The following is a 23,087-nucleotide window of genomic DNA, read 5'->3' as shown; positions in this document are numbered from 1 at the left end:
CCCACCCCTCCTTTGACGCGTCTGTGAAGAGCAACATCTCTGGAGGAGCGGACGCGAACGGTATCCCCCTTAGAGTGTTCTCCCTGTCGGACCACCAGAGGAGCATGTTCCTGGAGGCCGGAGTCATCCTGACTAAGTTCTGAGGAGGGTCTCCCGGTGATCAGAGGTCCTTCAGGTTCCATTGAACTGGCCTCAGCTTGAGCCTCCCCTGAGGAACCAACTTCTCCAACGAGACTAGGTGTCCCACGAGTCTCTGCCAATCCTTGGCTCTCATTGGTGCATTTGTCAGGAATGGTCGTATCACTTGATCCAGGTTGTTCAGCCTCTCCTGAGAGGGGAATGTCCTCGCTAACTGGGAGTCCAGGACCATCCCTAGGTACGTCATACTGGTGGTGGGGACTAACTGGGACTTCTCTAAGTTGATGGTGATCCCTAATTCCCTGCAGAACTGCAATAGCTTCGCCCCCTGCACCTTTAAGGCTGCCTCTGAGGCTGAAAGTAGCAACCTATCACCTAGATATCTGATCAGCCTGATGCCCTGCTTGTGTTCCCAGGTTGATACTATGGTGAACACCCTCGTGAACACTTGAAGAGCCATCGCCAGGCCGAAGCAGAGGGTCCTGAACTGCAGAGACTGGGATCCCCACTTCACTCTGAGGAACTTCCTGCTGGAGGGATGTACGGGGATCTGAAAGTAGGCATCCTTGAGATCCAGGGACATCATAAAATCCCCTTCTCTCAAGGCTGCCAGCACCGACTTCGGCGTGTCCATCTCGAAGGACGTCTTCTTGATAAACTTGTTCAGGGCCGAGAGGTCGATGACTGGCCTCCAACCTCCCGTAGCTTTCTCTACCAGGATGAGCTTGCTGCAGAACCCTGGCGATGATTCCTGGACGGGTTGCAGTGCTCCCTTGTTCAACATGGCTCACACCTCTTCCTGCAAAGCTGCTCTCTTCTTGTGATCCTTGGGTGCCAGCCATTCTGCCCGATGTTCGGGGATCAGAGGGGGCGGTTTCGACAGGAAGGGAATCCTGTATCCCTCCCTGAGGACTGCCATGGACCACGGGTCCGCACCGTTGTCCCGCCATGCTTGCCAATAACGTTTGAAGCATCCCCCCACCTGAGGCGTGGGAAGGTGTAGGGGGCCTCCTTCCTATCTCATTCTGGGGAGATGGTTTGAGCGACATCGCCTTGAGCCGGCGTACTTCTGCCTAAAGGAGTCCTGTAGTGGGGCACCGCTCCTGCGGGAGGGCCACGGGGACTAATGCCAGGAAGGGGAGGGGGCCTCCTGTCTAGCTGGTGGAGTAGGTGGGTAGGCCCCGTCCACAGATGGTCTCCTATGGGGAGGACGTCTTGCCGCTGACTGTCTGGGCTCCGTCGAGTCCTTATGCTTCCCCACTCTCACCATCGTTTCCGCTACTGCCTGAAGGGGGAACACGGTCTCACCCCACACTGGAGAATTCCTTAGAAACTTTGCCTCACGTTCGGGAAGTCAACGGGGGAGCCTGTTAAGAATTGTATCCCTCCTCCTTAACACCCAGTTTGCCGTCTGGGTCAGTGACTGGAAAGTAAGGAATTTCATAGCCTTCCCTCCCGAACGTATGAGTTCCTGTAGTAGGTCCTGATTCTCTGGCACTGAGAGATCGTGGGATAGCTGGAACCCTGCCAGGGTGCACGCCCACCAGTCCAGCCAGGAGATCACATTTACGATGTCCTGTGAAGTGTCCTCCATCATGGTGGCCTCCGCTTGAGAGAAGACCACTGGGGCAGTAAGGCTCCTATCATCTGCACTACCCTGGTTTAACGTAGCGGCGGCTTCTTCTAAGGTGCAGGGTCCTGCATGACGCCCGTTCGGCACATTAAACTTTTTCTGGGTCCTCAGTCCAGGCAGGAGCTTGAAGGACCCTTGGGCTCTCAGGGAGTTCTTATGTCCTGCGACAAACCGCTCGACATGGTCCATGCCCAGGGCCACGTCCGGAGCTAGAGGTAGGGTCAAGGATGGCTTCTGCTGGACCGGATGGTCTACCATCCTTCCCAAGCGCGAAAGCCAAGCCTACTCTGACGATGGTTTAGGCTCGTCTAACCTGTGATGATGCCGAATGAGTGCCAGGACCTTCCTGTAGGAGGACACTTCATCAGGGGAACACTCGCCGGTGTCCAACAAACCCTCTACCACTTGATCCTCCGTGTCGGCTGCATCCTCGATCAAGGATGGATCCGTGGGGGCGGACGTATCCCTTACTTCCGGCCGGCTCGATGGAGTGGCTGCCTTCGTCACGGATGGAGCCGCCGAGGTGGAGGTAGCCGTCATGGGTCTACCCCTTCCCGGGTTAATCCGTGGAGAGTAACTGTCTTGTTATGCCAGCGGCTGCATCCGTAGCTTGGATGGAGCCGGTGAGACAAAAGGGCGTGGGTGCCATGCTGCTGGGTCGAGCCAGTGTCTGCCTCCGCTGGACGGATGGAGCCGGTGACTTGCCGGGCAAAGGCAAGGAAAAGTTGAAGTGTGCCAACGGCTGCATCCGAAAGGCGGACGGAGCCGAAGAGACGCTGGGCAAGGGCGCGGGAGCGGCTCCAGCGGCCACTGAGGCAGGCACTGGAGTGGCAGGAGCACTGTTCAACCCGCAAGGGGGAAAAGCCACTTAAACATACTTCCTCTTAGAAGAATTCTTTCTCGTAATCTTGGCCTTCTTCCTCGAAGGGCCTACGTATGAGCTCGCCTTCTTCCTCTTAGACCTCTTACGCTTCCTTCTCATCTCCCGGCCACTGGAGTCCTCCTCCGATGACGAACTGTAGGAAGAGTAAACGTCCGAGGTAGAAGAAGTTGGAAGAGGAGCTATCAGAGTCCTCCATGTCTTCTGCCACTAACCTAGGGGCTTGTAATTGTGCTACCGGTGTGACGGGTTACATGAAGTCCAGTGGTAGAGAAGCCGAAGGCGCTGGGGGCATGCGTAGAGCCCCTCGAGAGGCAAACCAGCCCGCAAACTCCTCTCCTTGCCGCATGGGTGATCTGAAGGGCATCCTTGGCGCCGTCCACACAATGGAGTCGGGGTCTGAAGAGCACGTGGCCTGCCTTTCTTTGTCTAGCCCGCCCCCCGAAAACCGCTGTTCCTGCAAAACACTGCCATGATGGGGGGGAAGGAGCTGTTTCTGACCTCCCCCACACCGGATATTCACTGGAGACGGGTCCTGCGGGCACCAGAACCTCATCTAAGGAACACACTTCCGCCACACTAGCAGACCCCACACTCGTCTGCGTAGGCACAATACAATTAGCATCCCCGACATCAGACTCATGGGGAACGGCAATGGGCCGTTTCCCCGCAACGGACTTACCTTGTCCCCTACTCTGGGTAGGGGAAGGGGAATGAGAACCTCTCTCTGAAGGCACTGAAGGCGACGTCAAGGGTGAGCTGATACCCGACTTCCTAGGAGACCGCTTGGACGTCGTCTTCTTCTTAGTTGCGTATAAGGTCCACTCCAACTCCGGCCAGAATGCACACTCCGGACATGTGAAGGCAGGCGGAGGCAGGCGGAGGCAGGCGAGCACACACTGCCTCTACACGAGGAGCACAACGTGTGTGGGTCGACATCAGGCTTAGACAGCCAAGCTCCGCAAGACTTACCGGCCTTGGGCCCGGGACAACGACGTTGAGATTCCATATGGGAATACACGACTACACAAGTAACACAAGGAAAAGATGTGAATGGGAAAGCACAAAGGGAACACGTGGAACACAATGGCGGGTTGGACGGGATGCGAGAGAGCGGCGAGATGTAATCCAAGCCGTGACCAGATGCTTATTGGCGTCACAGACCTAGCAGCACGCTCTCGCACGCTGACCCCTGGTCGCCTCAGGGCGAGTATCCATCCGCCACGGACGGACCCAACAAGGGAAAACGGAGATGGGGGGGACCTACGCAAAATTCTTGGTCGGTTAGGGAGGAGATCCCAGATACTCCTAAGAAAGTAGTTCGAGGTAAGTACTCCGTGTTGGAACAAATAAGTTTTTCCTTGCCCTGCAATGTCCCCTTCTCAGCCACTAATATTGTCTTTTTTCCCATAGTATCATTGTTTTAACCTCTTTTTGTTTAGTACTTAAATAACCGGAACGGCTTATTTTGCGGGGAGGGGAATGGGGGCAATAGTGACCTGTCAAAAAGTTTACCCTTCTGTTCCTTTCGACTCTTGCACGAGTGCGCAGGAGAGTGTTAGCACATTGACAGGCCGGAGAGCGCTGGGAAAGGCGAAGACAACAGTTGAACGAGGAAGGTCCAAATGATAACTATTCATCTGCGGTGGTGGCGGCGGAGTCAACAAAAGGTTATCTGCTGACAGGATGACCAATGGACAAGGGGGAAAAGGTCAGAAGGGAAGGTACTCTGGCCTTGCGCAAGTGTCTTGAGAACCTGCTTTATTATGTTATCACAAACACAGCACAAGCACTGAAAGGAAGACTTACAACATATAAATGTATATACATATATATATAAACATTAAGAATTTTTTCATATTTATATAAGGAGTGTGTTAAAAGACAAAAATTAATGGCAGTCCAAAATGAAAATAGGCGAGGAGGAAGAGCGGTAACAACTGTCACCATCCGAGCCAATAGCAAAGAGAGCTAAATCACAGGTGTGTGAGTGGGAGCAGTAGCAAGCTAACCCCCTACACCCCGCTAACTAGCGGGATGGATAAGTCAACCCTCGCTGGAATTTAAATGGCTCGTCCTTTCAGCTTCGCTGAAAATAGCATCCCCAACAAATAGCGTAGGTTTGTATACCCGTTACTGAACAAAGCGCTGGTAGGACTTCTGTTCCATTCTAGAGAGCTTTGCCAGGGTGAAGTGATATGAACATCAAGTGGCTTGTAATATTAATATATTCAATATATTAGCCAAAAACAAACAAAACTAAGGCATTTTTACTTGCATTAGGAAGATTTTTTAAGCAAGGGCTTCAAGTCCGATCAAAATCGCCATTCGCCTGTATACTCAAAAGCATCCTTATCATGGAGAGATTAACTGATGCCAGGAATAGGAACAGTTACTTGTCCCATGAGAGCTTAAGTTAGAATATTTGTTGTGCAGCAACAATAGGTCCTTTGGAAAAGGTGGCTAAGGACTTGTGTGCGCAATCTTCAAGGTAGTTGTTCCTAAAAGTAGTTTGACTCTTTCGGACTCCTACTTTTAGCACTTGAGTTACCGAGTGGTTTTTGAGGAATGCTAAGATTGCAGCAAACCCACGTATATCATATGCTTAAGGATGGCCTTTGGAGAGGCTTCCCCTGAAGATTTATAGGCTCTCATGATATTTTCTCTCAACCTGGAAAGTTTCTCTTTGGAGATTTTAGGCCTAAGATACTGCATCCTCTTTAGATATTTACATACAGTAATACAGTACCTTGAGTTACGAGCGTCCCAAAATATGAGAAAATTGAGATACGAGGAGAGTTCCGAGCAAATTTTAATCCTGATACGAGGAAAATTTGAGATACCAGGTACAGTAGTTGCCTATGTGGCCGTGTGTGCGAGAGGCTGCTCACAAGGACAGCATCGCTTGGTCTTAACCATCGGATCTCCGTCGTGTAAAGTTATCTCCGAGCATCGGCCATATTTTCTTTGTCTTTTTTACGTGTTTTTAGCGTGGATCAGTGCATAATTAATTAAATAAACAATGGGTCCAAAGCAAGCGAGTGCAAACAAGGGTAGGGAAAAGAAAAAGCGTATGATGACAATGGAGATGAAACATGAAATAATCGCAAAACATGAGTGGCGTAAGAGTGACTGAGCTGGCGCACCAATAAGAGAGGACTACATCGACTATATGTACCATCCTCAAGCAGAAGGATGCTATAAAGAGCACCAAGCCTTCCAAAGGACTAACCATCCTTTCCAAGCTCCATAGTGATATTCACGACGAGATGGAGATGCTTCTTTTAATCTGGATAAAGGAAAAACAGTTAGCGGGAGATAGCGTGACCGAGACGATCATATGTGAAAAGGCCAGCAGAATCTATGATGACTTGAAAGGGAAGCAAGCAGCTGAGAGAGGGGAGACTTCGACACCAGTGGAAACCTTCAAAGCCAGTCGTGGCTCGCTGGATAATTTCTAGAAATAGACTGGGATACACTCTGTTGTGGGGCATGGGGAAGCAGCAAGTTCCGACGCGAAAGCCACGGCGGACTTCGTCACTACCTTTGCCTCGGTTATCGCCTGACATGGCTTCATCCCCCAAGTCTTCAACTGCGATGAAACTGGCCTTTTTTGGAATAAAATGCCCAGGAAGACTTTCATCACAGCAGAGGAGAAGAGACTACCGGGCCATAAACCCATGAAGGACCGGTTAACTCTAGCCTTGTGTGCCAATGCCAGCGGTGACTATGGTCAAGCCACTGCTGGTGTACCACTCGGAAAACCCACATGCTTTCAAGAAAAGTCATCTGATACGAGCAAATTGAAATAGGAGCTCGGTCCTGGAACAGATTAAACTCATATCTCAAGGTATTACTGTACTGATCTTACAGGACATAGTAACATGTCATCCAGGTCATCAATTACCTCTAAGTGACAAGATTCCTGAAAGTCAAATCTGATATCATAATCAACTGGATTTTGGGCACACATACAGGAACAAAGGACATAGTTCTCTCCACCCCCTGGAATGTGACACAAGATGAGACAGACCATGCGGTTCACGTACTCTCTTGGTTCAAGCTAAGGCAAGGAGGAAGACCGTCTTTAAGGCAAATCTCTGTTTAAGGCTTTTTGCTTAGGTTCGTAAGAGGCAATTTTTAATCACATCCCAGGAGGAGGGTTTTAATTCTCGAGGAGGGCAAGACTGCTCGAAACTTCTAATCAAGGCTGAGAGTTTCCAAGAGTCTGAGGGATCCAGTCCTTTCATTTGAATACTTGGCTCAAGGCCAAGCGGTAGCTTTTTACTGCAGTGACTGAAAGGGCCTTTTTGTTCCTCAGGAACACTCAAAGTCTGCAATCAGGGGAATACAGTAATGGCTATGAGTGGGGCAAGATTCACTCTATAACACCAATTACAGAAGATTTTCTACTTTGCCTGGTAAACTGCTGCAGAAGACTTTCGGAGTATATCAGGAGAGCAGCTTCTGAAAAACCTTTCTTTCTGAGGAGACGCTGGATAGTCTCCAGCCGTGAAGGGATAGGCAATGTGCTGATTCGTGGAATTTTCTTATGTGAAGTTGGCGTAGCAGGCTTAGCCATTCTGGAAGTTCTCTTGGCATTTCTGTAAAAAGTTCCATTAGGTCTGAATACCACTCGGCTGCTGACCACCTTGGGCCCACATGCATTACTCCGACTCCCTTGGATATTCTGATTCTGTTCAGTGTATGACTAATCAGACAGAACAGTATGAAGGTGTAGAAGTCTAGAATGTCTCACAGGTGTTGAAATGTGTCTTCCATCACTGCAGCTTGGGCTGGGACTAGAGAGTAATATACCGGGAGTTTGCGATTCAGGTGGGTGGCGAACATGTCCACAGACGGAGAACCCTACAGTCACTTTCCATGTCTCTTATTGACTTTAACTGTAAAAAATTATCTGAAAGAGAAAGTTTCACAGAAAATTTATCATGATAATCATGATCGTCAGAACGAGTGCGAGAACGGGGTCTATCTAGATTATTACTGGTTTTGTTTCTAGTATAAGACACAGAGTTCTTATTAACGTAGGGTTAGGTTTTATCTCACTCGTTCCTAGCTGAGAGTTTATCAAACTCCGGGGAAACTCTGGACTTATGAGGAGAGGATCTACTATGCCCTCTATCATCAGGTGGGCATATAGTCACATTCTTCTTCGCATCATGATGTGGAGGAATATTCTCATGTGTTAAGATGCTAGAGAGTTCAGTGACATCATGACACTTACGAGTGACAATTTGCTTAAACCTATCGATTTGCCCAGACTGAGAGGGAGTAATTTTAAGCACAAACGTGACGGCACATTCAGTGACGTCATCTTGTTTAGATACATTGGCGATTTCAGATTTACGAATCTTAATTTTTGAAGAATTTCTTGGTATGGCAGGAATAGTTACACTAGACTTTCCAGCTTTAGTAAGCTTGGAAGGAGAGGCCTGCTTAGAGTATGAAGGCATTGTTAACTCTTGCGGGAAGGGGGGGGGGGGGACGCAACAAAGGCAGTCTGACCACCCTCATAGTAAAGGGATGATAAATCTTGATTCACACCATGTGCTCTCAAGAGGATTTTTCTGCTGAGGACCCCTACATGTACGAGGTAGGCCTTCCTTGTTAATATGAGTTGGAGACTGTAATCAGGATCTTCCAATAAGGCTGCCTCAGTATGTGGGAAATGACAGGCTCAATTCTAAGGTCCTTCTGGGAGATGCTTTCACTTTTCTGATAGAAGACAGTTCTAAATGGGTGAACATCTTATCTGCATAATCTGATAGATATATCTCCACTCAGTGCACATGTAGGGATTGAGGGAGATCTAGACATAACAAAATAACTAAGCATAGAATCATCTAATGGAACTGGCTCAGGGAGCACAGTGGGCATGGTCAGGGGATCCACGATAAGAACCAGCTCAATCTCATACTGCACATTATTAACACTGTTTGATAAGACTTTGATAAACTTATGGCCATCATCCTCTGCAAACCTCAGAGGGCTGATCTCACGAAGAACTAAGTGGAGAGATAACATTCATTGCCAAACCCAACTTACACTTCTCGCTGCTCACAGAAGGCGAAGGAAGTGAACAATCTCCCTTGCCTCTTTTCTTATGGCAAGAATGATATCTATCCCACTCGGAGGATGACCACTCCCTACAATACTCATATGGAGATTCCACCGAACATCTTTTACCTCGACATGACGGACATACCGGGGGAGGATCCACTTCTATCTGGCTCCTGATGGTACCACAGGGGCAGCCATGGTACCACAGGGGCAGCCATTATAGAACACATCAAATCTGACAATGTTGAAAAGCACACACTAACTCACATATAATGAAAAATGTTATTTTTATAATAAAATAAATTTTTGAATATACTTACCAGGTGATTATATAAGCTGCAACTCTGTTGCTCGACAGAAAACTCTACGTTAAAAATCCGCCAGCGATCGCTATGCAGGTAGGGGGTGTACTTCAACAGCGCCATCTGTCGTGCAGGTACTCAGTACTCAATGTAAACAAAGAACTCAATTTTCTCCTCGGTCCACTGCGTCTCTATTGGGGAGGAAGGGAGGGTCCTTTAATATATAATCACCGGGTAAGTATATTCAAAAATTTATTTTATTATAAAAATAACATTTTCAATATTTAACTTAGCCGGTGATTATATAAGCTGATTCACACCCAGGGGGGTGGGTAGAGACCAGCAATAAATGTTTACATTATTATGAGCTAAGGATTTTTTATTTCATTTTAGCAGTTATCAAAATAACAAACTTAAAATAAATAAGTACCTGGTAAGGAAGTCGACTTGAACAATTACTCTGCCTTTTTAAGTACGTCTTCCTTACGGAGCCTCGCAATCCTCTTAGGATGCTGAGCGACCCCTAGGAGCTGAAGTATCAAGGGTTGCAACCCATACAACAGGACCTCATCAAAACCTCTAATCTAGGCGCTTCTCAAGAAATGACTTTGACCACCCGCCAAATCAAGTAGGATGCGAAAGGCTTCTTAGCCTTCCGGACAACCCAAAAACAATAATAAAACATTTCAAGAGAAAGATTAAAAAGGTTATGGAATTAGGGAATTGTAGTGGTTGAGCCCTCACCCACTACTGCACTCGTTGCTACAAATGGTCCCAGAGTGTAGCAGTTCTCGTAAAGAGACTGGACATTCTTAAGATAAAAAGACGCGAACACTGACTTGCTTTTCCAATAGGTTGCGTCGATTATACTTTGCAGAGATCTATTTTGTTTAAAGGCCACGGAAGTTGCGACAGCTCTAACTTCGTGTGTCCTTACCTTCAGCAAAGCTTGGTCTTCCTCATTCAGATGGGAATGAGCTTCTCGTATTAACAGTCTGATAAAATAGGATAAAGCATTCTTTGACATAGGCAAAGATGGTTTCTTAACTGAACACCATAAAGCTTCAGACGGGCCTCGTAAAGGTTTAGTTCGTTTTAAATAGAACTTAAGAGCTCTTACAGGGCATAAGACTCTTTCTAGTTCATTTCCAACCAAATTAGAAAGGCTTGGAATATCGAACGATATTGGCCAAGGCCGAGAAGGCAGCTCGTTTTTGGCTAGAAAACCAAGTTGTAGAACATGTAGGCGTTTCGGATGAGAATCCGATGTTCTTGCTGAAGGCATGAATCTCACTGACTCTTTTAGCTGTGGCTAAGCATACCAGGAAAAGTGTCTTTAAGGTGAGATCTTTCAGGGAGGCTGATTGTAGCGGTTCGAACCTGTCTGACATAAGGAATCTTAGTACCACGTCTAAATTCCAACCAGGTGTAACCAAACGACGCTCCTTCGTGGTCTCAAAAGACTTAAGGAGGTCCTGTAGATCTTTATTGTTGGAAAGATCTAAGCCTCTGTGACGGAAGACTGATGCCAACATGCTTCTGTAACCCTTGATAGTGGGAGCTGAAAGAGATCGTTCTTTCCTCAGATATAAGAGGAAGTCAGCTATTTGAGTTACAGAGGTACTGGTCGAGGATACGGATACTGACTTGCACCAGTTTCGGAAGATTTCCCACTTCGATTGGTAGACTCTAAGGGTGGATGTTCTCCTTGCTCTAGCAATCGCTCTGGCTGCCTCCTTCGAAAAACCTCTAGCTCTCGAGAGTCTTTCGATAGTCTGAAGTCAGTCAGACGAAGAGCGTGGAGGCCTTGGTGTACCTTCTTTACGTGTGGCTGACGTAGAAGGTCCACCCTTAGGGGAAGTGTTCTGGGAACGTCTACTAGCCATCGAAGTACCTCGGTGAACCATTCTCTCGCGGGCCAGAGGGAAGCAACTAGCGTCAACCTTGTCCTTTCGTGAGAGGCGAACTTCTGCAGTACCTTGTTGACAATCTTGAACGGGGGGAATGCATATAGATCTAGATGTGACCAATCTAGGAGAAAGGCATCTATATGAACTGCTGCTGGGTCCGGGATTGGTGAGCAAAATATTGGGAGCCTCTTGGTCATCGAGGTTGCGAAGAGATCTATGGTTGGCTGGCCCCAGGTGGCCCAAAGTCTCTTGCATACATCCTTATGGAGGGTCCATTCTGTTGGAATTATTTGTCCCTTCCGACTGAGACAATCTGCCGTGACATTCAAGTTGCCTTGGATGAACCTCGTTACTAGTGATATGTCTAGACCTTTTGACCAGGTGAGGAGGTCCCTTGCGATCTCGTACAACGTCAGAGAGTAGGTCCCTCCTTGCTTGGAGATGTATGCCAAAGCCGTGGTGTTGTCCGAGTTCACCTCCACCACTTTGCCTTGAAGGAGAGACCTGAAGCTTTTCCAGGCCAGACGTACTGCCAGTAGCTCCTTGCAGTTGAAATGCATTGTCCTTTGACTCGAGTTCCATAATCCCGAGCATTCCCGACCGTCTAATGTCGCACCCCAGCCTACGTCCGATGCGTCCGAGAAGAGAACGTGGTTGGGAGTCTGAACAGTCAGGGGAAGACCCTCTCTTAGGTTGATATAGTCCTTTCACCAAGTCAGACAAGACTTTATCTTTTCGGAAACCGGGATCGAGACCGCTTCTAGCGTCTTGTCCTTTTTCCAGTGAAAAGCTAGATGGTATAGAAGAGGACGGAGGTGTAGTCTTCCTAGTGACACAAATTGATCCACGGATGACAGCGTCCCTACCAGACTCATCCACAGCCTGACTGAGCAGCGTTCCTTCTTCAGCATCTTCTGGATGGATAGCAGGGCTGGGGCTGATCGTCTTGTTCAGCAACGTCCTCATCAGAGGGTTCCTCATCCGAAACTGATGAGGAAACGGCAACGGAGTGGGCAACGTCTGACTCGCTGAATCCGGTCGCACTGGTGGATGCGTGACGGAGCCGGACGCAATATCATGGAACTGCTGCACAGTCTGTGAACTGTCAACAACCATGGGTGCGCGAGGAAGCACAGCGTCAACCCGAAACTGTCTAGACCGTCTGGGTTGTGCAGTCAACACCCTACCGGGTTGCTGAGGTTGACGCACTGCGTCACAACAAGTCACCTCTGCTGGTTGTTGAACGTCCTGAACGTCAACAACCACCTCCGAGCGTCGCTTAACGTCAACGTGCGGCTGGCAACCCACACTGGGTCGCATCGGTGGAGGAACCACCTCAACTGGCAGACGCGAGTAGGTTACCTCAGCGTCAACAGGGCGCACAACCGACCGGTTGGAAGGTTGTTGGCCAGAAGGTTCGGTAGCAACCTTCTCCGCATTCAAGTCCTCTATCAAGGACGCAAGCTTGGACTGCATGTCTTGCAGCAAAGCCCATTTAGGGTCTACGGGAGCAGGTGTGGCAACAGACGGGGTTAGCGACTGAGGCGGAACCGTTTACCATCCCTGAAAGCCTTGTTATGCGTGACATAATTGTACAGCAAAACTTCAAAGGCTCGAAAACAGCTGTGAAGTTGACCTGTAAACAACTTGGAGCGTCTCCTGGCTAGGCGCCAGGGAGAGTCTACCAGAATTGAGAAGTCTATCTGGGCAGAGGCATAAACTCCCAAGCCGAGAACTTCTCTCGTGTCATATCAGACTCTCGCTCTATAAACCAGTTTAAAAGAAGGGAAAGCAAAGGCTGTATCCCCCAAACTCCTCCTGGTGAAAAACCAGTCGCCTAGCCAACGTAACGCTCTCTAGGAGAGCGAGAGAGCACTAGCTTAAAAACAACGGCTTCGAAGTAGCTAGGCCTAGTGTAAGCTCTGACGTTTAGGCGAACGAGGAGCAGCAGTTACAAAAAGATCCGGACGAAGATCCTTGAAAAAAATCATCATGATTTAATTAAAGTCCATAAGAGGCTAAGCAGCTTTAGGCTCCTCTCCATCTGACAGAGTCCTCAAGGGAATATCAGTAGGAGGGAGAACAGCAACTTCCTCATCTACAGGAACCTTGTCCGATAAAAGCTGAGTCTCAAGCAAGGGAGAGACCTACCGTGGTGGCAATGCTTTACAAGCAGAGTCCACACTCACTGGTGCATTAGTAGCGGACCAGAACGCAACGTCATGTAACTGCTTGACAGTCTTTGAACTGTCAACCACAACAGGTGCGTGAGGACGCACAGCGTCCACTCGAGACTGCTTTGACTGCCTAGACTGAGCAGTCAAAACGACTCTAGAATGCGGAGGTTGACGCACAGCGTCAAAACAAGTCAACTCCGATTGTTAGTGAACGTCTTGAACGTCAACAGGAGCATCAGCAAGTGGCCTAACGTCCAAATGCGGCTGAAAAACCACACGAGACCGCATCGAGTGTGGTTCTAAACAACCTGACTGACGTGACTAAGCTACGCCAACGTCAACAGTAAGCACAAAGGAACGTTAGGTTGGCTGAAAGCCAGGATATCGACGAGATAAACGGCTAGACTCAACGGACTAATCGACAGAATAGTCTTCCATAAGGGAGGCAAGCATATACTGCATGTTTTGCCATACAACCCATTAAGGATCAACGGAAATGGTTGTGGTAATAGACGAGGGTAACGTCTGTGACCGCAACACTTTGCCTACAAAAAAAAAAGACTTACGGAGTCTGTGTTACGCTTTTGTTAGGCGGCGAGCAGTTATCCGATGACTGCATAGGGTCAGAGCTGTCCTAATGGCTGTAACCAGGACGCTGGACCTGTCCTGAAAGGACTGACTTTTGCTTAAGGGCTTCGAAACCTTGTGACAGGTTTCTTATGCGAAAAGCCTACGGATGGCGAGGAGAAACAACGTCTCTCTCGTCTTATGGTAGGGGAGATCTTGGTAAGAAAAACCCGATACCATAGAGGGAAAACGTCTGTTCGTTGGTCAAGGCCTCTCGAACCCATAAGTCTTTTGACATTACTTCTCCCCTGGGCTTGGGAGCTTGCAAGAGGTCCCGGACTAGGTGAACGACAGGCACGAACAGACGAACCCTCGGACGCAACACTGTAACACTTTGCGCCTCGGACGCAACACTGTAACACTTTGCGCATATCACTTTATCACTTCGATTTTCTGTTTTGCACTTATTTCTACCTGAAACACGCAATTCTACCCTTCATTAAAAGGTAGTAATTGCGAAATTAGACGTATAATGGAAGCTCATAATACCAGCAAAAAACAGAAAACATATTTTAAGATAAAAAGAAAAATCAGTGGCTGGGAAAGAGACTAAACACTAGTTCATATAACTACGTTTTCAATCTCTCACCGCACATAGCCTGGGGACGAGAATAAAAACCTAAAAACGTTTTATCCTTCCTCCCCGTATAGAGACTAGGGACGAGAGTAACACGAGAACAACGTTACCCGCTTGAACGGAACGTTTTCTCTCCTCTCTCTCCCTCCGTCTCTATCTCTCTCTCTCTTTCTCTCTTGATTTCGCACCTAAGAGAAGAGCCCATTATATATCGTCAAAAAAACATGTTATTTGACTAAAGGAAAAAACTGAAAGGTTTTTCAAATAAAAAGTTCATTTAAATTAGAATTTAAAACATTTAAGCTAAGAAAGAATGAACAAAACGTCAGAATCGATTTACTCTTACTGCAAAGTGAAACCGTGATACACTCTCTCTCTATCGTAACGATAGAGCGCATGTTGAACGTCCTGAACGTCAACAACTGCGTAGCATAAAAAACTAAACGTTAGTTCATCTTTGAAAACAGTACGAAGACTATCAAAGAAATTCTTTCATAAAATATTACATTTAAAAAGTTTTAAATCCTTTAAAAGCTAAAGACGATATAAAGGGCTCAATGTTGATTAACTTCGGTTTCCAAGTTAGGACCGCCTACTCTCAGGAAAAGTCTATATAAACAAAGCATTAAAATTTATTTTATATGTTTATAAAAAATGGAAAGTTAATCGAAGAGGCCTAATAAAGGCGGAGAGATATAAAATATATAGAGGAAAATCTATAACGTGATAAGATAATTACTAAAAGCCTAAACACACTTCCGTCTAAGGGAAGGGTCGGCCATTTAAAAGTGAAAGAAAGTCCATACTCTCTTTGTCACCAAAATTAAATCTATCCAAAACGAGTTCAAGTTTTGAGATGAAGATAAAACACCTGCATAGCGAAAGCTCAAAACTAGAATAGTGTACTTCACCAATAGTTGTGAAAACAAATCCAGTTAGCAACAGCGAATTAGTAGGTCTTGCCGGTAGCCCGACAGAGAGAAAAATTGAGTTCTTTGTTTACATTGAGTACTGAGTACCTGCACGACAGATGGCGCTGTTGAAGTACACCCCCTACCTGCATAGCGATCGCTGGCGTATTTTTAACGTAGAGTTTTCTGTCGAGCAACAGAGTTGCAGCTTATATAATCACCGGCTAAGTTAAATATTGAAAAACGTAAGTGACAAAGAATGTTAAAAGACACAAAAGATAAGTATAAATACTATAAAGGTTAGACTAAGCAATGCAGTTGTCTGACTGCAGAAGGGAAGAAAGGAAATGTCTGAACTCCTTCATGGCCAGAAGCATTGTGAGTAAGCGCTTGATATAAGGGGGACGTGCCATGTGCAGTAGTTGCCTAGCAATGCAACATGACGTAATCTACCGATTTATTTTCGATTGTCCGGCCATAGAAAACGAAACCAGAAGTAATCCCATATAAATGACCGAGAAGTTTGTATCATCGTAGGAATAAAACGAAATTAAGTCACATGTACCATCTACATACTGTATACTGTACAATCCTTTCATCCAGAGTCAAATACTTACATTTCTTTTCTGTGAACTGATGCAGTAGACATGATTTCCCAACTCCCATGTCACCAATTATGATGTACTTGAAAATGTACGAATAGTTATATGGACCCGCAGACATTGTGACCCTGCTGGAAGATAAAAACCAATGAAAAACAACTCTACTATAAAATTTTAAAATTTATAACAAATCATCTTGAAGCAGGTAACTTCTGTAAGCAGAATTGAAAATAAATGCTTTCTTCTATATAAACAATTGCTTTAGCCATCTTCACTGAAGCTTTCTTTAAAACAATCAAGATTCTTTTGAGAGAGGCTCTTACGAAGTACATACTATTTTCAAAAGTTCCATATTACTTTGAAAAGAATTTCTTATGGCAATACAGTACATTTATTCTGTACGTACTTTACATTTTAGTACATTCTTCTGAATTTCTAGTTTTTAAATTAATTTGGAAATATTGTTCAGTATTAACAAAAATTTCCTATACCAAACTAGTTTACAAAGACAACCGTTTCTTCATACTTATAAAACGTGTTCACAGTACTTGCTTTATAAGTGTTATGAAACTTAAGAGCAATGTAATGCTGAAAAGGTGGACCAAATGGATGACAAGTAAAAGGCAAAATGCAACTTATCATATCATATTAATGTAAATACTATGCACAATGCAGTGCTAATTTGACAAGGTAAAATTGGAAAATGGCCCAGTCATATCCAGACTTGCACAATAACCAGCTAACCCTAAAATAAAGTCAAATATCTAAGGATAAAAAAAGGGTTCACTTACTTTCCTTAAAAATCTGGTTCTGTTCAACTTCCATGAACTCTTACAATCATTAGTCTCATAACTAGGATACAACAAACTGTCTAAGTAGAACATTAATACAATAAGCCAGCTGTAAGACAACTTTAATAAAAATGGTGATAGTTGGTAAAATGGCTAATTCCATTTAACAGAAGTTTATGCAGAAAATATATGCAGTAATACATTTAAGTTAAACGAGCAAGAATAACAACGATATATAAAATTGTCAGCAAAAGAAATATTTTGCAGTCAATTTCATTGTTACAGTATCATCACTGTTACTACAGTACTACCCTTATCATAATTTTTATCATCACCATTATTATTAACGGTCAAGCTGTCGCTATAATTAAGAAAGCCGAATAATCTAAGCAACTTGGTCAAAGCTGCACTAAAATCAGGCCAACTACATGAACTAAACACCTAACCAATACATAAAAGCGAACAAAAAACCTCATAAGATATCAAAGCACATTAATTTACTACTAAAGGTACTATATGAAAAATCCTCTGGTTCTTTGTAAATTGAATTGTCAGTTACTTCATATCCACCTTTCCTTCTCTCTCCTCCATTGATGTATGACCTTATTCTAAAATCCAACAAGTTCTTACTTCCTGCAAAACATTATTCCAGTATCCTATTTTGGATTCATATTTAAAGGAATATAGTGTATACATGTATGACTTAGCTCCTATGCTTCGTAATTTAAATCACTTTATAAATCTTTAACACTAACTCCAGACTAGACTTCCAGACAAAATTTTCACAAGTTAGATTCACCTCTGTATTTATGGCATATCAAAGACTTTAGTGTATTTATGGAATATCAAAGACTTTAGTAACTAAAACTTCTTGCTTATGGCTTGATTCTAACTTTCATCTAACGATTATGCTCCTCCTGTCAAGGGCACATCATCCACTTTCTTTAAAATTTCCTATTATTCTTCATAGTTCTTCTCTATGTTCCAGTCTTGCCCTCTTATTCAATCCGTATTTTTTGTTGATGATTTACATCTCCAAGTCTGTTTCTTCCTTTACCTCCAAGCCAGTTGTTCTCATCAACATTCAATCTAAAACTTGAATTATACTTTACTATATATTTATCTCAATTAAATTGTAACCCTACCTCAATCTTCTGTCAACATTTTGGTTCCTAATATTTTTCATACCTTGCATTTGAGAGATCAAGTAATTCAGTAAATCTGCATAAAATGTACAATACTTTATTTATGAAGACCAGTTCTCTTTATCTTCCATAGTGTTTTCATGCAGCTCATATCCATAACCCTTTAGAACACCACTTTCAATTGAAATGCTTCTTCTCTATTAACTTCATCGACAAACTGACTTGAGAACAAATTTACCTAATCTACAATAGGACCTCACCTCTCCACTAGGTCCTCTTTCTTTCTGCTGCAAACTTTTCTTGTTATGTCTTTATGAAAGCTTTTGCTACCGCTCTGGTGACTGGACAAAATGTCTCCTTACTCCTTTCAGGCAATCGAGTCACACCTGAAAGACCATCACATCTCAATTTTACCTCTACTATCAAGGTTTAAAAAATATTTGAAATTTTCACAAACTGTCTCACACACACACACACACACACACACACACACACACACACACACACACACTCACTCACCAATGACAATATTTTAAATATTTGTTAATACTGTGTGTGGTATATTTCAAATTCAATGCACTAAATGTATGAAAGTTCCATTGAAAAATTTTTCATATTACAGTAAATTAATCTTATATATTTTTAGAAAACCCAAATTTTCCAAGTACTGTAACTAAAAAAAAAATGGCTTCATATAACCTAGTGCTACTGTATGGGCAAACAGGAATTAATCTTATCAGTACTATATTGTGTTTAATATGATTAACTCACACCATTCAATTCTAAAACAATAGCTAATATTGTATCAAGATAATATAACATTACTCACAGGGACCTTTCATGTAATCACAAACTAAACAGCACTATTAAGCCTGAATTTTTTCTTCACAGCAACAGATTTTATACTAATATCCTGACTTCTACCCTAATCTCCAGCTGCTGGCATTGTTGTTCAGATCATTTATTGTACATGTTACAAATGTTCTTTCATAATTCTGACCATCTTTCCTATTCAGATATTCCCAAACTGAATGTAGTATTAAATAAGCAGTTAATTCTAAATCTTGCCTTCTTCATCATAAGGCTAAATATTATACAATATTCTAGAAGTTTTATCCCAGCTGTCACTCAATTGTAGAACGATCTTCCTAATCTGGCAGTTGAATTGGTGGAACTTCACAAGTTCAACCTCGATGCTTGCAAATGATTTTCTGTTGAACATGTTGACATAAGTCTACTTTCATACTTTATATATGACATTTTTTGTAATATTGTTACTATTTTAAAATACCTTATACTGTACTTTTATTCCTTTCTTCTCATGTATATATTTTTTTATTCCTTTCCTCACTTAGCTACATTCCCTGTTGGAGCCCTAAGACTTACTGCATATTGCTTTTTCAACTATGGTTGAAGCTTAACTAATAATAATTATAGTAACTAGAAAAGCACTCTAAGGTTAGGGTTAATTTGGTCGACATTGACCTTGGACTTCCATAATTGAATCACTTCCATGTCTCAACAATTATTCCCTAAAAGTTTCACTACTTCATGAGTAAAATTGTGGCCAGGAAGTTGTTAACAAACAAACAACCGGGCAAAAACATAACCTTGTCCCATTTTCGCAGCAGGTAATAATGTATAAAATGAGAATGAAAAATATTTCAAGGCTAAATAAAGCAACATATATACAGTACACTAGAGCAATAACAATACTGTAGTAACATTATTATTATTCCAACATTAAACAAATTATACTGATTAAAAAAAAAATGTTATTCTTATTAATAAAATAAATTTTTGAATATACTTACCCGGTGATCATATAAGCTGTCAGCTCTGCTGCCCGACAGAAAAACCTAAGGACAAAATACGCCAGCGATCGCTATACAGGTGGGGGTGTACATCAACAGCGCCATCTGTCGAGCAGGTACTCGAGTACTCCATGTAAACACAGAACCAATTTTCTCCTCGGTCCACTGGGTCTCTATTGGGGAGGAAGGGAGGGTCCTTTAATATATGATCACCGGGTAAGTATATTCAAAAATTTATTTTATTAATAAAAATAACATTTTTCAATATTAAACTTAGCCGGTGATCATATAAGCTGATTCACACCCAGGGGGGTGGGTAGAGACCAGCATTACATGTTTACATTATTAAGAGCTAAGTATTTTGTATTTCATTTTAGCAGTTATTCAAAATAACAAACATAAAATAAATAAGTACCTGGTAAGGAAGTCGACTTGAACAATTACTCTGCCTTTTTAAGTACGTCTTCCTTACTGAGCCTCGCGATCCTCATAGGATGCTGTGCGACTCCTAGGAGCTGAAGTATCAAGGGTTGCAACCCATACTAAAGGACCTCATCAAAACCTCTAATCTAGGCGCTTCTCAAGAAAAGAATTTGACCACCCGCCAAATCAACCAGGATGCGAAAGGCTTCTTAGCCTTCCGGACAACCCAAAAACAACAATAAAAAACATTTCAAGAGAAAGATTAAAAAAAAGGTTATGGAATTAGGGGAATGTAGTGGTTGAGCCCTCACCCACTACTGCACTCGCTGCTACGAATGGTCCCAGGGTGTAGCAGTTCTCGTAAAGAGACTGGACATCTTTAAGATAAAAAGACGCGAACACTGACTTGCTTCTCCAATAGGTTGCGTCCATTATACTCTGCAGAGATCTGTTTTGTTTGAAGGCCACTGAAGTTGCGACAGCTCTAACTTCATGTGTCCTTACCTTCAGCAAAGCATGGTCTTCCTCATTCAGATGGGAATGAGCTTCTCGTATCAACAGTCTAATATAATAGGAAACTGCATTCTTCGACATAGGTAAAGGTTTCTTAATAGCACACCATAAAGCTTCTGACTGTCCTCGTAAAGGTTTAGTTCGTTTTAAATAGAACTTAAGAGCTCTAACAGGGCACAAGACTCTTTCTAGTTCATTTCCAACCAAATTAGAAAGGCTTGGAATATCGAACGATTTCGGCCAAGGACGAGAAGGTAGTTCGTTTTTGGCTAGAAAACCAAGCTGCAAAGAACATGTAGCCGTTTCAGATGAAAATCCGATGTTCCTGCTGAAGGCGTGTATCTCACTGACTCTTTTAGCTGTAGCTAAGCAGACGAGGAAAAGAGTCTTTAAAGTGAGATCTTTAAAGGAGGCTGATTGTAGCGGCTCGAACCTTTCTGACATAAGGAATCTTAGTACCACGTCTAAATTCCAACCTGGTGTGGCCAAACGACGCTCCTTCGAGGTCTCAAAAGACTTAAGGAGGTCCTGTAGATCTTTGTTGTTGGAAAGATCTAAGCCTCTGTGACGGAAGACTGCTGCCAACATGCTTCTGTAACCCTTGATAGTGGGAGCTGAAAGAGAGCTTTCCTTCCTCAGATATAAAAGGAAGTCAGCTATTTGAGTTACAGAGGTACTGGTTGAGGATACTGATACCGACTTGCACCAGCTTCGGAAGACTTCCCACTTCGACTGGTAGACTCTAAGAGTGGATGTCCTCCTTGCTCTAGCAATCGCCCTGGCTGCCTCCTTCGAAAAGCCTCTAGCTCTCGAGAGTCTTTCGATAGTCTGAAGGCAGTCAGACGAAGAGCGTGGAGGCTTGGGTGTACCTTCTTTACGTGTGGCTGACGTAGAAGGTCCACTCTTAGCGGAAGTGTTCTGGGAACGTCCACTAGCCATTGCAGTACCTCGGTGAACCATTCTCTCGCGGGCCAGAGGGGAGCAACTAACGTCAACCTTGTCCCTTCGTGAGATGCGAACTTCTGCAGTACCTTGTTGACAATCTTGAACGGGGGGAATGCATAAAGGTCTAGATGGGACCAATCCAGTAGAAAGGCATCTATATGAACTGCTGCTGGGTCCGGGATTGGCGAGCAATAATTTGGGAGCCTCTTGGGCATTGAGGTTGCAAAGAGATCTATGGTAGGTTGGCCCCATGTGGCCCAAAGTCTCTTGCATACATTCTTGTGAAGGGTCCATTCTGTTGGGATGATTTGACCCTTCCGACTGAGGCGGTCCGCCATGACATTCATGTTGCCTTGAATGAACCTCGTTACTAGAGACAGGTTTAGATCTCTTGACCAGGTGAGGAGGTCCCTTGCGATCTCGTACAACTTCAGAGAATGGGTCCCTCCTTGCTTGGAGATGTACGCCAAGGCCGTGGTGTTGTCGGAGTTCACCTCCACCACCTTGCCTAGAAGGAGGGACTTGAAGCTTTTCAAGGCCAGATGAACTGCCAGTAGCTCCTTGCAGTTGATATGTAACACTCTTTGCTCCGCGTTCCAGGTGCCCGAGCATTCCCGACCGTCTAATGTCGCACCCCAGCCCGTGTCCGATGCGTCCGAGAAGAGAACGTGGTTGGGGGTCTGAACAGTCAGTGGCAGACCCTCTCTGAGGTTGATGTTGTCCTTCCACCAGGTCAGTGATGACTTCATCTTCTCGGAAATAGGGATCGAGACCGCTTCTAGCGTCTTGTCCTTTCTCCAGTGAACAGCCAGGTGAAATTGAAGGGGACGGAGGTGCAGTCTCCCTAACGCAATGAACTGGTCCAGTGATGAAAGCGTCCCTATCAGACTCATCCACTGTCTGACTGAACATCGGTCCTTCATTAGCATGTTCTGGATGCATCCTTGGGCTTGACTTATTCTGGGGGCCGACGGAAAAGCCCGAAAAGCTTGACTGTGAATCTCCATCCCTAGGTACACTATAGAGTGGGATGGGACCAGTTGGGACTTTTCCATATTGACCAGGAGACCCAATTCCTTGGTCAGATCTAGAGTCCACTTTAGATTCTCCAGACAGCGACGACTGGACGAAGCTCTTAAAAGCCAGTCGTCCAAATAGAGGGAGGCTCTGATGTCTGCTAAATGCAGGAATTTGGCAATATTCCTCATCAGTTTCGTAAAGACAAGAGGCGCCGTGCTTAGGCCAAAGCACAGGGCTTGAAATTGGTAGACAACCTTCCCGTAAACGAACCTTAGAAAAGGTTGGGAATCTGGGTGGATGGGGACGTGAAAGTAAGCGTCCTTGAGGTCTAAAGAGACCATCCAGTCTTCCTTCCTGACCGCTGCTAGAACAGACTTTGTCGTCTCCATGGCGAACGTCTGCTTGGTGACAAAGACATTCAGAGCACTGACGTCTAGCACCAGTCTCCACCCTCCTGTCTTCTTTACCACTAAGAAGAGACGGTTGTAGAAGCCCGGGGATTGATGGTCCCGGACTTTGACTAACGCTCCCTTTTCTAGTAAGAGAGACACCTCTTGCTTCAAAGCTAGTCGCTTGTCCTCCTCTCTGTACCTGGGAG

At 44.6% G+C, this 23,087-nt stretch overlaps 1 protein-coding gene across 6 annotated transcripts in view; it reads right to left on the bottom strand.

Annotated features, from left to right (window-relative positions):
* Positions 1–23,087, bottom strand: part of Rab14 (RAS oncogene family member Rab14) — a 74,157-nt gene that overhangs the window by 43,735 nt on the left and 7,335 nt on the right. For 2 of the 6 annotated variants that reach the window (XM_068345908.1, XM_068345911.1), the window contains exons 2-3: positions 18,035–18,160; positions 15,854–15,969 (exon numbers count right to left, since the gene is read on the bottom strand). In XM_068345908.1, the coding sequence (XP_068202009.1) occupies positions 15,854–15,959 (106 nt within the window). In that variant the 5' untranslated portion in view covers positions 15,960–15,969; positions 18,035–18,160. The remainder of the gene's footprint in view (positions 1–15,853; positions 15,970–18,034; positions 18,161–23,087) is intronic. The other 4 variants (XM_068345910.1, XM_068345912.1, XM_068345913.1 and 1 more) reach the window with 3 other exon arrangements.

Source organism: Palaemon carinicauda, chromosome 22, assembly GCF_036898095.1.
Source record: "Palaemon carinicauda isolate YSFRI2023 chromosome 22, ASM3689809v2, whole genome shotgun sequence".
Lineage (NCBI taxonomy): Eukaryota > Metazoa > Arthropoda > Malacostraca > Decapoda > Palaemonidae > Palaemon > Palaemon carinicauda.
This window is presented reverse-complemented; position numbering and strand designations above follow the sequence as displayed.